At 51.3% G+C, this 14220-nt stretch overlaps 1 protein-coding gene across 1 annotated transcript in view; it reads left to right on the top strand.

The window, feature by feature from the left end:
- Window positions 1–13749, top strand: part of LOC147106538 (mucin-6-like) — a 281653-nt gene extending 267904 nt beyond the window's left edge. The window contains exons 5-6 of the mRNA XM_086007494.1: window positions 2095–2130; window positions 13473–13749. Coding sequence (XP_085863620.1) covers window positions 2095–2111 — 17 coding nt within the window. The 3' untranslated portion in view covers window positions 2112–2130; window positions 13473–13749. The remainder of the gene's footprint in view (window positions 1–2094; window positions 2131–13472) is intronic.
- The last annotated feature ends 471 nt before the right edge of the window (window positions 13750–14220 follow it).

Below are 14220 nucleotides of genomic sequence, written 5' to 3'. Positions count from 1 at the left end.
TTGAGAAGGTTGGGCCGATACCCATTGGAGTTTAGAGGGGATCTTACTGAAACATATAAGATTCTGAAGGGGCTTGACAGGGTAAATGCTGAGAGGATGTTTCCCCTCGTGAACTAGGGGGCATAATTTCAGAATAAGAGGGCACCCATTTAAATTGGAAATGAGGAGGAATTTCTTCTCTGAGGGTCGTGAATCTTTGGAATTCTCTTCCCCATAGAGCTGCGGAGGCTGGGTCATTGAACATATTTAAGGTGGAGACAGACAGATTTTTGAAAGGTAAGGGAGTCGAGGGTTATGGGGAGCGGGCAGGGAAGTGGAGTTGAGGCCAAGATCAGATCAGCCATGAACTTATTGAATGGCGGAGCAGGCTTGAGGGGCCAAATGACCGACTCCTGCTCCTACATCCTATGTTCTTATGTTCTTATTTAGCATGCACAGTGAAGGCCCCTTGTAACTGCGGAGTAAACAGTGATACCTGCACCATCCATATTAGAGCGGGGAAATATGACGAGAGGTGTAATCAGTAATAGCTTACTCTAATAGATAACAACCCCCAGAGCAGCAGCAGCACAGAGTTCATCCCCCCATGCCATGTACGTTAAAATTTGTTTTCGTGATTGTAGTGTGTAATGATTTTATTTTGACGACAAAAAAACCCTTTTATGACGGGTTCAAAAGAGCAAAAAGGCCAGAACTTACTGTTGGTGACGATAAGCATCAGCCATGGCTCAGTTGGTAGCACCCTCGCCTCTGAGTCCGAAAGGTTGTGGGTTTAAGTCCCACTCCAGAGACTTGAGCTGAAAAATCTAGGCTAACGCTCCAGTCCAGCCCTGAGGGAGTGTTGCACTGTCGGAGGTTCTGTCTCTCAGGTCGACATAAAAGATCCCATGGCATTATTTTGAAGAAGATCAAGGGAGTTCTCACTGGCTAATATTGATCCCTCAATCACCATCAGAAAACAGATTATCTGGTCATTATCACATTGCTGTTTGTGGGAGCTTGCTGTGCGCAAATTGGCTGCCGTGTTTCCTACATTACAACAGTAACTACACTCCAAACGTACTTCATTGACTGTAAAGCACTTTAGGGCATCCTGAGGTCGTGAAAGGAGCTATATAAATGCAAGTTTTTCTTTTATAGCGGATGAACATTTAACATGTTCGTTTGATATTCCTGCGCCTGCTATTTCAACATAGAGTGTTAACCCATTTATTTTACCCTTCCCCTGTAAAATTGTATTGAAACCTGTCCAATCCCTTTGATCTTCCTATTTGAAATACCTGTAACCCTTTCAGGGTCAGGTGGAATTACAGCACGTTCCAAGACGCCAGAAAATGCACCTAAGAAGTGCCTCCCTAGCATGCCCGCGCGCACACACAACTACAGGAGATGTGTACACTGGAAGACCAGAAGGAATGAAAGAGTGAGAAGCAATTAGGCCCTTAAAAAAGAACAAAGAATAAAGCACTTTAACTAATATTACCTTTGTCTTCAACTTCAATAAGACCTCTAAGGACTGAGCACATTGTCTGAAGGAGGTGCTGTATTGATGAAAATACCATCTTTCAGATACAATGTTAAACCAGCCCTTGTTTCAGTGAAAGCTCAAGATTCCATGGTACTATTCAAAGAAGAGTGGGAAGTTCTCCCGGTATTCTGACGAACATTCCTCCCTCATCCAAGCCACAAAAGCAAAGGCTAGGCTGATGATTTCCTCGGAGCTGCTCCTTCTCCGCTGCCATAACTTGAGCAGAAGTGAGGTGGGAACCCTATTTACACCGGCAAACAGAGTTCCCACTGCACTTCTGGTGAAATTACGGCAGAGAAGCCGGAGCAACTCCGAGGAAATTCCCGGCCTCGCTGTTCATTAATTTCATTGCTTTTGATAAAATGTCCGCTACATTTGTCTGCAGAACAGTCACATGTGAAGTATTTTAATGTGTTTCTGAGAGAAATGGTAAAGCAATATAAATCTAAGTCTTTCTTATTTTACCAAATGGTAAATATTATTAAATTTAAAAATGACATTAGATTCTACCTAAATGCGTTTTATAATTAAGAATATTATACTCACTCTTCTAACCTTTCTTGCAGATGCAGATTACTCATAATCGAACAGGACCCAAACTGGTGAGTGTCTAACTGTTTGAATTCCTGCTGCTTCCAATTCTTTGGAATTCCTTCAATCAGATTTCTGTACCTAAACAGAAAACTCTAGTTGTTGTTCATTGTCTGTGTCTCAGATCTCCTTTTTGTTATTCATTTATTCTTATTTAAGCAGCAGAATAATTCACAATTTAAAGCCGGTATTTTAACTCGGGCAGGAATTGTAAGCGCGGGGCTGGGAAGGTGGTGAGGGGGTGTGGAGGTGGCATGGTTGGGGGGAGGAGGGGCACAAGCCCCCATAGCATTGTTAGTGTGAGGCCCAGGCCATTTTAACTCCTTGGCTTCATCAACATTTGAAGGACGGGCTGCCCTCCCGATCCCTTGCAGAACCGGGCAGCCCAGCCATGTCACCTATGCAATTATGGGATTGAGGGACACAGTGAGAAGGATGGTGGGTGGAATTAAGGGATTGAGGATATGGTGAGAAGGCTCATAGGTGGGGTTATGGGATTGAGGGACACAGTGAGAAGGTTGGTGGGTGGGATTGTGGGATTGAGGGACACAGTGAGAAGGTTGGTGGATGGGGTTAAGGGATTGAGAGACACCGTGAGAAGGCTAGTGGGTGGGATTGTGGGATTGAGGGACACAGTGAGAAGGTTGGTGGGTGGGATTGTGGGATTCAGGGACACAGTGAGAAGGTTGGTGGGTGGGGTTATGGGATTGAGGATATGGTGAGATGGTTGGTGGGTGGGGTTATGGGATTGAGGGACACAGTGAGAAGGTTGGTGGGTGGGGTTATGGGATTGAGGGACACAGTGAGAAGGTTGGTGGGTGGGGTTATGGGATTGAGGGAGACAGTGAGAAGGTTGGTGGATGGGGTTATGGGATTGAGGGACACAGTGAGAAGGTTGGTGGGTGGGGTTTTGGGATTGAGGGACACAGTGAGAAGGCTGGTGGATGGGGTTATGGGATTGAGGGACACAGTGAGAAGGTTGGTGGGTGGGGTTATGGGATTGAGGGACACAGTGAGAAGGTTGGTGGGTGGAGTTATGGGATTGAGGGGCACAGTGAGAAGGCTGGTGGATGGGGTTATGGGATTGAGGGGCACAGTGAGAAGGCTGGTGGGTGGGGTTATGGGATTGAGGGACACAGTGAGAAGGTTGGTGGGTGGGGTTATGGGATTGAGGGACACAGTGAGAAGGCTGGTGGATGGGGTTATGGGATTGAGGGGCACAGTGAGAAGGCTGGTGGGTGGGGTTATGGGATTGAGGGACACAGTGAGAAGGTTGGTGGGTGGGGTTCTGGGATTGAGGGACACAGTGAGAAGGTTGGTGGGTGGGGTTCTGGGATTGAGGGACACAGTGAGAAGGTTGGTGGGTGGGGTTCTGGGATTGAGGGACACAGTGAGAAGGTTGGTGGGTGGAGTTATGGGATTGAGGGACACAGTGAGAAGGCTGGTGGATGGGGTTATGGGATTGAGGGGCACAGTGAGAAGGCTGGTGGGTGGGGTTATGGGATTGAGGGACACAGTGAGAAGGTTGGTGGGTGGGGTTCTGGGATTGAGGGACACAGTGAGAAGGTTGGTGGGTGGGGTTCTGGGATTGAGGGACACAGTGAGAAGGTTGGTGGGTGGGGTTATGGGATTGAGGGACACAGTGAGAAGGTTGGTGGGTGGGGTTATGGGATTGAGGGACACAGTGAGAAGGCTGGTGGGTGGGGTTATGGGATTGAGGGACACAGTGAGAAGGTTGGTGGGTGGGGTTCTGGGATTGAGGGACACAGTGAGAAGGTTGGTGGGTGGGGTTATGGGATTGAGGGAGACAGTGAGAAGGCTGGTGGGTGGAGTTATGGGATTGAGGGACACAGTGAGAAGGCTGGTGGGTGGGGTTATGGGATTGAGGGACACAGTGAGAAGGTTGGTGGGTGGGGTTATGGGATTGAGGGACACAGTGAGAAGGTTGGTGGGTGGGGTTATGGGATTGAGGGAGACAGTGAGAAGGCTGGTGGGTGGAGTTATGGGATTGAGGGACACAGTGAGAAGGTTGGTGGGTGGTGTTATGGGATTGAGGGACACAGTGAGAAGGTTGGTGGGTGGGGTTATGGGATTGAGGGACACAGTGAGAAGGTTGGTGGGTGGGGTTATGGGATTGAGGGAGACAGTGAGAAGGTTGGTGGGTGGCGTTATGGGATTGAGGGACACAGTGAGAAGGTTGGTGGGTGGGGTTATGGGATTGAGGGACACAGTGAGAAGGTTGGTGGGTGGGGTTATGGGATTGAGGGACACAGTGAGAAGGTTGGTGGGTGGGGTTATGGGATTGAGGGAGACAGTGAGAAGGTTGGTGGGTGGGGTTATGGGATTGAGGGACACAGTGAGAAGGTTGGTGGGTGGTGTTATGGGATTGAGGGACACAGTGAGAAGGTTGGTGGGTGGAGTTATGGGATTGAGGGACACAGTGAGAAGGTTGGTGGGTGGTGTTATGGGATTGAGGGACACAGTGAGAAGGTTGGTGGGTGGGGTTATGGGATTGAGGGACACAGCGAGAAGGCTGGTGGGTGGTGTTATGGGATTGAGGATATGGTGAGATGGTTGGTGGGTGGTGTTATGGGATTGAGGGACACAGTGAGAAGGTTGGTGGATGGGGTTATGGGATTGAGGGACACAGTGAGAAGGTTGGTGGGTGGTGTTATGGGATTGAGGATATGGTGAGATGGTTGGTGGGTGGGGTTATGGGATTGAGGGACACAGTGAGAAGGCTGGTGGATGGGGTTATGGAATTGAGGGACACAGTGAGAAGGTTGGTGGGTGGGGTTATGGGATTGAGGGACACAGTGAGAAGGCTGGTGGATGGGGTTATGGGATTGAGGGGCACAGTGAGAAGGTTGGTGGATGGGGTTATGGGATTGAGGGGCACAGTGAGAAGGTTGGTGGGTGGGGTTATGGGATTGAGGGACACAGTGAGAAGGCTGGTGGATGGGGTTTTGGGATTGAGGGACACAGTGAGAAGGTTGGTGGGTGGGGTTATGGGATTGAGGGACACAGTGAGAAGGTTGGTGGGTGGTGTTATGGGATTGAGGGACACAGTGAGAAGGTTGGTGGGTGGGGTTTTGGGATTGAGGGACACAGTGAGAAGGTTGGTGGATGGGGTTATGGGATTGAGGGACACAGTGAGAAGGTTGGTGGATGGGGTTATGGGATTGAGGGACACAGTGAGAAGGTTGGTGGGTGGTGTTATGGGATTGAGGGACACAGTGAGAAGGTTGGTGGGTGGGGTTTTGGGATTGAGGGACACAGTGAGAAGGCTGGTGGATGGGGTTTTGGGATTGAGGGACACAGTGAGAAGGCTGGTGGATGGGGTTATGGGATTGAGGGACACAGTGAGAAGGCTGGTGGATGGGGTTATGGCATTGAGGGACACAGTGAGAAGGTTGGTGGGTGGGGTTTTGGGATTGAGGGACACAGTGAGAAGGCTGGTGGATGGGGTTATGGGATTGAGGGACACAGTGAGAAGGCTGGTGGGTGGGGTTACGGGATTGAGGGACACAGTGAGAAGGCTGGTGGATGGGGTTATGGGATTGAGGATATGGTGAGAAGGTTGGTGGGTGGGGTTATGGGATTGAGGGACACAGTGAGAAGGTTGGTGGATGGGGTTATGGGATTGAGGATATGGTGAGAAGGTTGGTGGGTGGGGTTATGGGATTGAGGGACACAGTGAGAAGGTTGGTGGGTGGTGTTATGGGATTGAGGGACACAGTGAGAAGGTTGGTGGATGGGGTTATGGGATTGAGGGACACAGTGAGAAGGTTGGTGGATGGTGTTATGGGATTGAGGGACACAGTGAGAAGGTTGGTGGGTGGGGTTTTGGGATTGAGGGACACAGTGAGAAGGTTGGTGGGTGGGGTTATGGGATTGAGGGACACAGTGAGAAGGTTGGTGGGTGGTGTTATGGGATTGAGGGACACAGTGAGAAGGTTGGTGGGTGGGGTTTTGGGATTGAGGGACACAGTGAGAAGGTTGGTGGATGGGGTTATGGGATTGAGGGACACAGTGAGAAGGTTGGTGGATGGGGTTATGGGATTGAGGGACACAGTGAGAAGGTTGGTGGGTGGTGTTATGGGATTGAGGGACACAGTGAGAAGGTTGGTGGGTGGGGTTTTGGGATTGAGGGACACAGTGAGAAGGCTGGTGGATGGGGTTTTGGGATTGAGGGACACAGTGAGAAGGCTGGTGGATGGGGTTATGGGATTGAGGGACACAGTGAGAAGGCTGGTGGATGGGGTTATGGCATTGAGGGACACAGTGAGAAGGTTGGTGGGTGGGGTTTTGGGATTGAGGGACACAGTGAGAAGGCTGGTGGATGGGGTTATGGGATTGAGGGACACAGTGAGAAGGCTGGTGGGTGGGGTTACGGGATTGAGGGACACAGTGAGAAGGCTGGTGGATGGGGTTATGGGATTGAGGATATGGTGAGAAGGTTGGTGGGTGGGGTTATGGGATTGAGGGACACAGTGAGAAGGTTGGTGGATGGGGTTATGGGATTGAGGATATGGTGAGAAGGTTGGTGGGTGGGGTTATGGGATTGAGGGACACAGTGAGAAGGTTGGTGGGTGGTGTTATGGGATTGAGGGACACAGTGAGAAGGTTGGTGGATGGGGTTATGGGATTGAGGGACACAGTGAGAAGGTTGGTGGATGGTGTTATGGGATTGAGGGACACAGTGAGAAGGTTGGTGGGTGGGGTTTTGGGATTGAGGGACACAGTGAGAAGGTTGGTGGGTGGGGTTATGGGATTGAGGGACACAGTGAGAAGGTTGGTGGGTGGTGTTATGGGATTGAGGGACACAGTGAGAAGGTTGGTGGGTGGGGTTTTGGGATTGAGGGACACAGTGAGAAGGTTGGTGGATGGGGTTATGGGATTGAGGGACACAGTGAGAAGGCTGGTGGGTGGAATTAAGGGATTGAGGATATGGTGAGAAGGCTCATAGGTGGGGTTAAGGGATTGAGAGACACCGTGAGAAGGCTAGTGGGTGGGATTGTGGGATTGAGGGACACAGTGAGAAGGTTGGTGGGTGGGATTGTGGGATTGAGGGACACAGTGAGAAGGTTGGTGGGTGGGATTGTGGGATTCAGGGACACAGTGAGAAGGTTGGTGGGTGGGGTTATGGGATTGAGGGACACAGTGAGAAGGTTGGTGGGTGGAGTTATGGGATTGAGGGACACAGTGAGAAGGCTGGTGGATGGGGTTATGGGATTGAGGGGCACAGTGAGAAGGCTGGTGGGTGGGGTTATGGGATTGAGGGACACAGTGAGAAGGCTGGTGGGTGGGGTTATGGGATTGAGGGACACAGTGAGAAGGTTGGTGGGTGGTGTTATGGGATTGAGGGACACAGTGAGAAGGTTGGTGGGTGGAGTTATGGGATTGAGGGACACAGTGAGAAGGCTGGTGGGTGGGGTTATGGGATTGAGGGACACAGTGAGAAGGCTGGTGGGTGGGGTTATGGGATTGAGGGACACAGTGAGAAGGTTGGTGGGTGGGGTTATGGGATTGAGGGACACAGTGAGAAGGCTGGTGGGTGGGGTTATGGGATTGAGGGACACAGTGAGAAGGCTGGTGGATGGGGTTATGGGATTGAGGGGCACAGTGAGAAGGTTGGTGGGTGGTGTTATGGGATTGAGGGACACAGTGAGAAGGTTGGTGGGTGGGGTTATGGGATTGAGGGGCACAGTGAGAAGGTTGGTGGGTGGGGTTATGGGATTGAGGGACACAGTGAGAAGGTTGGTGGGTGGAGTTATGGGATTGAGGGACACAGTGAGAAGGTTGGTGGGTGGGGTTATGGGATTGAGGGACACAGTGAGAAGGTTGGTGGATGGGGTTATGGGATTGAGGGACACAGTGAGAAGGCTGGTGGGTGGGGTTATGGGATTGAGGGACACAGTGAGAAGGTTGGTGGGTGGGGTTCTGGGATTGAGGGACACAGTGAGAAGGTTGGTGGGTGGGGTTATGGGATTGAGGGACACAGTGAGAAGGTTGGTGGGTGGGGTTAAGGGATTGAGAGACACCGTGAGAAGGCTAGTGGGTGGGATTGTGGGATTGAGGGACACAGTGAGAAGGTTGGTGGGTGGGATTGTGGGATTGAGGGACACAGTGAGAAGGTTGGTGGGTGGGATTGTGGGATTCAGGGACACAGTGAGAAGGTTGGTGGGTGGGGTTATGGGATTGAGGGACACAGTGAGAAGGTTGGTGGGTGGAGTTATGGGATTGAGGGACACAGTGAGAAGGCTGGTGGATGGGGTTATGGGATTGAGGGGCACAGTGAGAAGGCTGGTGGGTGGGGTTATGGGATTGAGGGACACAGTGAGAAGGCTGGTGGGTGGGGTTATGGGATTGAGGGACACAGTGAGAAGGTTGGTGGGTGGGGTTCTGGGATTGAGGGACACAGTGAGAAGGTTGGTGGGTGGGGTTATGGGATTGAGGGACACAGTGAGAAGGTTGGTGGGTGGGGTTATGGGATTGAGGGACACAGTGAGAAGGCTGGTGGGTGGGGTTATGGGATTGAGGGACACAGTGAGAAGGTTGGTGGGTGGGGTTCTGGGATTGAGGGACACAGTGAGAAGGTTGGTGGGTGGGGTTATGGGATTGAGGGAGACAGTGAGAAGGCTGGTGGGTGGAGTTATGGGATTGAGGGACACAGTGAGAAGGCTGGTGGGTGGGGTTATGGGATTGAGGGACACAGTGAGAAGGTTGGTGGGTGGGGTTATGGGATTGAGGGACACAGTGAGAAGGTTGGTGGGTGGGGTTATGGGATTGAGGGAGACAGTGAGAAGGCTGGTGGGTGGAGTTATGGGATTGAGGGACACAGTGAGAAGGTTGGTGGGTGGTGTTATGGGATTGAGGGACACAGTGAGAAGGTTGGTGGGTGGGGTTATGGCATTGAGGGACACAGTGAGAAGGTTGGTGGGTGGGGTTATGGGATTGAGGGAGACAGTGAGAAGGTTGGTGGGTGGAGTTATGGGATTGAGGGACACAGTGAGAAGGTTGGTGGGTGGGGTTATGGGATTGAGGGACACAGTGAGAAGGTTGGTGGGTGGGGTTATGGGATTGAGGGACACAGTGAGAAGGTTGGTGGGTGGGGTTATGGGATTGAGGGAGACAGTGAGAAGGTTGGTGGGTGGGGTTATGGGATTGAGGGTCACAGTGAGAAGGTTGGTGGGTGGTGTTATGGGATTGAGGGACACAGTGAGAAGGTTGGTGGGTGGAGTTATGGGATTGAGGGACACAGTGAGAAGGTTGGTGGGTGGTGTTATGGGATTGAGGGACACAGTGAGAAGGTTGGTGGGTGGGGTTATGGGATTGAGGGACACAGCGAGAAGGCTGGTGGGTGGTGTTATGGGATTGAGGATATGGTGAGATGGTTGGTGGGTGGTGTTATGGGATTGAGGGACACAGTGAGAAGGTTGGTGGATGGGGTTATGGGATTGAGGGACACAGTGAGAAGGTTGGTGGGTGGTGTTATGGGATTGAGGATATGGTGAGATGGTTGGTGGGTGGGGTTATGGGATTGAGGGACACAGTGAGAAGGCTGGTGGATGGGGTTATGGAATTGAGGGACGCAGTGAGAAGGTTGGTGGGTGGGGTTATGGGATTGAGGGACACAGTGAGAAGGCTGGTGGATGGGGTTATGGGATTGAGGGGCACAGTGAGAAGGTTGGTGGATGGGGTTATGGGATTGAGGGGCACAGTGAGAAGGTTGGTGGGTGGGGTTATGGGATTGAGGGACACAGTGAGAAGGCTGGTGGATGGGGTTTTGGGATTGAGGGACACAGTGAGAAGGTTGGTGGGTGGGGTTATGGGATTGAGGGACACAGTGAGAAGGTTGGTGGGTGGTGTTATGGGATTGAGGGACACAGTGAGAAGGTTGGTGGGTGGGGTTTTGGGATTGAGGGACACAGTGAGAAGGTTGGTGGATGGGGTTATGGGATTGAGGGACACAGTGAGAAGGTTGGTGGATGGGGTTATGGGATTGAGGGACACAGTGAGAAGGTTGGTGGGTGGTGTTATGGGATTGAGGGACACAGTGAGAAGGTTGGTGGGTGGGGTTTTGGGATTGAGGGACACAGTGAGAAGGCTGGTGGATGGGGTTTTGGGATTGAGGGACACAGTGAGAAGGCTGGTGGATGGGGTTATGGGATTGAGGGACACAGTGAGAAGGCTGGTGGATGGGGTTATGGCATTGAGGGACACAGTGAGAAGGTTGGTGGGTGGGGTTTTGGGATTGAGGGACACAGTGAGAAGGCTGGTGGATGGGGTTATGGGATTGAGGGACACAGTGAGAAGGCTGGTGGGTGGGGTTACGGGATTGAGGGACACAGTGAGAAGGCTGGTGGATGGGGTTATGGGATTGAGGATATGGTGAGAAGGTTGGTGGGTGGGGTTATGGGATTGAGGGACACAGTGAGAAGGTTGGTGGATGGGGTTATGGGATTGAGGATATGGTGAGAAGGTTGGTGGGTGGGGTTATGGGATTGAGGGACACAGTGAGAAGGTTGGTGGGTGGTGTTATGGGATTGAGGGACACAGTGAGAAGGTTGGTGGATGGGGTTATGGGATTGAGGGACACAGTGAGAAGGTTGGTGGATGGTGTTATGGGATTGAGGGACACAGTGAGAAGGTTGGTGGGTGGGGTTTTGGGATTGAGGGACACAGTGAGAAGGTTGGTGGGTGGGGTTATGGGATTGAGGGACACAGTGAGAAGGTTGGTGGGTGGTGTTATGGGATTGAGGGACACAGTGAGAAGGTTGGTGGGTGGGGTTTTGGGATTGAGGGACACAGTGAGAAGGTTGGTGGATGGGGTTATGGGATTGAGGGACACAGTGAGAAGGTTGGTGGATGGGGTTATGGGATTGAGGGACACAGTGAGAAGGTTGGTGGGTTGTGTTATGGGATTGAGGGACACAGTGAGAAGGTTGGTGGGTGGGGTTTTGGGATTGAGGGACACAGTGAGAAGGCTGGTGGATGGGGTTTTGGGATTGAGGGACACAGTGAGAAGGCTGGTGGATGGGGTTATGGGATTGAGGGACACAGTGAGAAGGCTGGTGGATGGGGTTATGGCATTGAGGGACACAGTGAGAAGGTTGGTGGGTGGGGTTTTGGGATTGAGGGACACAGTGAGAAGGCTGGTGGATGGGGTTATGGGATTGAGGGACACAGTGAGAAGGCTGGTGGGTGGGGTTACGGGATTGAGGGACACAGTGAGAAGGCTGGTGGATGGGGTTATGGGATTGAGGATATGGTGAGAAGGTTGGTGGGTGGGGTTATGGGATTGAGGGACACAGTGAGAAGGTTGGTGGATGGGGTTATGGGATTGAGGATATGGTGAGAAGGTTGGTGGGTGGGGTTATGGGATTGAGGGACACAGTGAGAAGGTTGGTGGGTGGTGTTATGGGATTGAGGGACACAGTGAGAAGGTTGGTGGATGGGGTTATGGGATTGAGGGACACAGTGAGAAGGTTGGTGGATGGTGTTATGGGATTGAGGGACACAGTGAGAAGGTTGGTGGGTGGGGTTTTGGGATTGAGGGACACAGTGAGAAGGTTGGTGGGTGGGGTTATGGGATTGAGGGACACAGTGAGAAGGTTGGTGGGTGGTGTTATGGGATTGAGGGACACAGTGAGAAGGTTGGTGGGTGGGGTTTTGGGATTGAGGGACACAGTGAGAAGGTTGGTGGATGGGGTTATGGGATTGAGGGACACAGTGAGAAGGTTGGTGGATGGGGTTATGGGATTGAGGGACACAGTGAGAAGGTTGGTGGGTGGTGTTATGGGATTGAGGGACACAGTGAGAAGGTTGGTGGGTGGGGTTTTGGGATTGAGGGACACAGTGAGAAGGCTGGTGGATGGGGTTTTGGGATTGAGGGACACAGTGAGAAGGCTGGTGGATGGGGTTATGGGATTGAGGGACACAGTGAGAAGGCTGGTGGGTGGGGTTATGGCATTGAGGGACACAGTGAGAAGGTTGGTGGGTGGGGTTTTGGGATTGAGGGACACAGTGAGAAGGCTGGTGGATGGGGTTATGGGATTGAGGGACACAGTGAGAAGGCTGGTGGGTGGGGTTACGGGATTGAGGGACACAGTGAGAAGGCTGGTGGATGGGGTTATGGGATTGAGGATATGGTGAGAAGGTTGGTGGGTGGGGTTATGGGATTGAGGGACACAGTGAGAAGGTTGGTGGATGGGTTATGGGATTGAGGATATGGTGAGAAGGTTGGTGGATGGGGTTATGGGATTGAGGATATGGTGAGAAGGTTGGTGGATGGGGTTATGGGATTGAGGGACACAGTGAGAAGGTTGGTGGATGGGGTTATGGGATTGAGGGACACAGTGAGAAGGTTGGTGGATGGGGTTACGGGATTGAGGGACACAGTGAGAAGGCTGGTGGGTGGGGTTATGGGATTGAGGGACACAGTGAGAAGGCTGGTGGATGGGGTTATGGGATTGAGGGACACAGTGAGAAGGTTGGTGGATGGGGTTATGGGATTGAGGATATGGTGAGAAGGTTGGTGGGTGGGGTTACGGGATTGAGGGACACAGTGAGAAGGCTGGTGGGTGGGGTTATGGGATTGAGGGACACAGTGAGAAGGCTGGTGGATGGGGTTATGGGATTGAGGGACACAGTGAGAAGGTTGGTGGGTGGGGTTATGGGCTTGAGGGGCACGGGGAGAAGGTTGGTGGATGGGGTTATGGGTTTGAGGGACACAGTGAGAAGGCTGGTGGATGGCGTTATGGGATTGAGGGACATAGTGAGAAGGCTGGTGGGTGGGGTTATGGGATTGAGGGACACAGTGAGAAGGTTGGTGGGTGGGGTTATGGGATTGAGGGACACAGTGAGAAGGTTGGTGGGTGGGGTTATGGGATTGAGGGGCACAGTGAGAAGGCTGGTGGATGGAGTTATGGGATTGAGGGACATAGTGAGAAGGCTGGTGGGTGGGTTAAATCTATGAAGAAGCAATGGGCATCCTGAATCTAATGGCCTATTCTTCTGTAATGAACCAAACTCCTGTGACTCTGCTGTGGGAGCATCAGGTCCCCAGCCTGTGTTAACAATCTTACCCAGGATACCTTCCAGCAGTGTGTCCTTGCTCTCATGTTTGCTGGTGCTGTTCCTAGTCACCAGCTATAAGGGAGTGAGGGCACTTACTGCACACCCAGTTGCTCCTGCTGCCTGAAGCAGTCAATTTTGCAGCTCAGTTGACCAGTGAGCTCTCCCGCTAGGATCAGCTGAATATGAGGGCTACAGTTTATGCTGAGGTGATTACAGTCCACAGTAAAAGATGCAGACATGTTTTGTCAACATTCTCCTGATTTCCTTTCAGAATTCTACAATACTCTCGAGAATGTACCACAGTCAGCAACAACTTGTAGTTTCCGTTTATGATGAGTTACCAGTTTTCCTGTCAACATAAGAAGTAAACAATTAACCAACGATAAGCCATCATTCCTAAGAAGGAGCGTGAATTTCCTAACTGGGCCAGATTATTTCTGATGTTTTCATTGTCACTTATACATTTAGGATCACTGAGAGTGTAGACTGTGTCTGTTTATTCACTTTGACTTTAACAAATTTGAAAATAAAACTTGCATTTTACCTGACTATGGTGACAGACTACACAGAGATGACATCTTAACGTTGTTTTTCTGTACTGTGTGTTTGTAAATCTTTATTTCTCTTGTTACTGACTGGAGGGTGATTTAGAATAAACTGTGGAAATAGCCAATACAAAAAGAAAATACTGCAGATGCTGGAAATCTGAAATAAAAACAGAAAATGCTGGAGATGCTCAGCAGGTCAGGCAGCATCTGTGAAGAGAGAAACAGTTAACGTTTCAAGTCGATGACCCTTCATCAGAAATGGAAAAAAAGCAGGAAATGGAACAGATTTTTAAGCAAGTGTAGGGGCTGGGAAATGGGGGAGGGGTTGAAAGAACAAAAGGGAAGGTCTGTGATAGGCTGGAAGGCGGAAGAGGTTAAGAGACATTAAGAGATATTCAAGGCGAGAGGAGATGGTAATGGGAGAGGTTAAGAAACAAAGGATGGCGCTAGATGAAGTGTAAATTGCGCTGG

Source organism: Somniosus microcephalus, chromosome 15, assembly GCF_052327205.1.
Source record: "Somniosus microcephalus isolate GS21.2 chromosome 15, FLI_Smic_1.0, whole genome shotgun sequence".
Lineage (NCBI taxonomy): Eukaryota > Metazoa > Chordata > Chondrichthyes > Squaliformes > Somniosidae > Somniosus > Somniosus microcephalus.
Note: the sequence above shows the minus strand (reverse complement) of the source record. Positions and strands in the feature narration are given on the sequence as shown.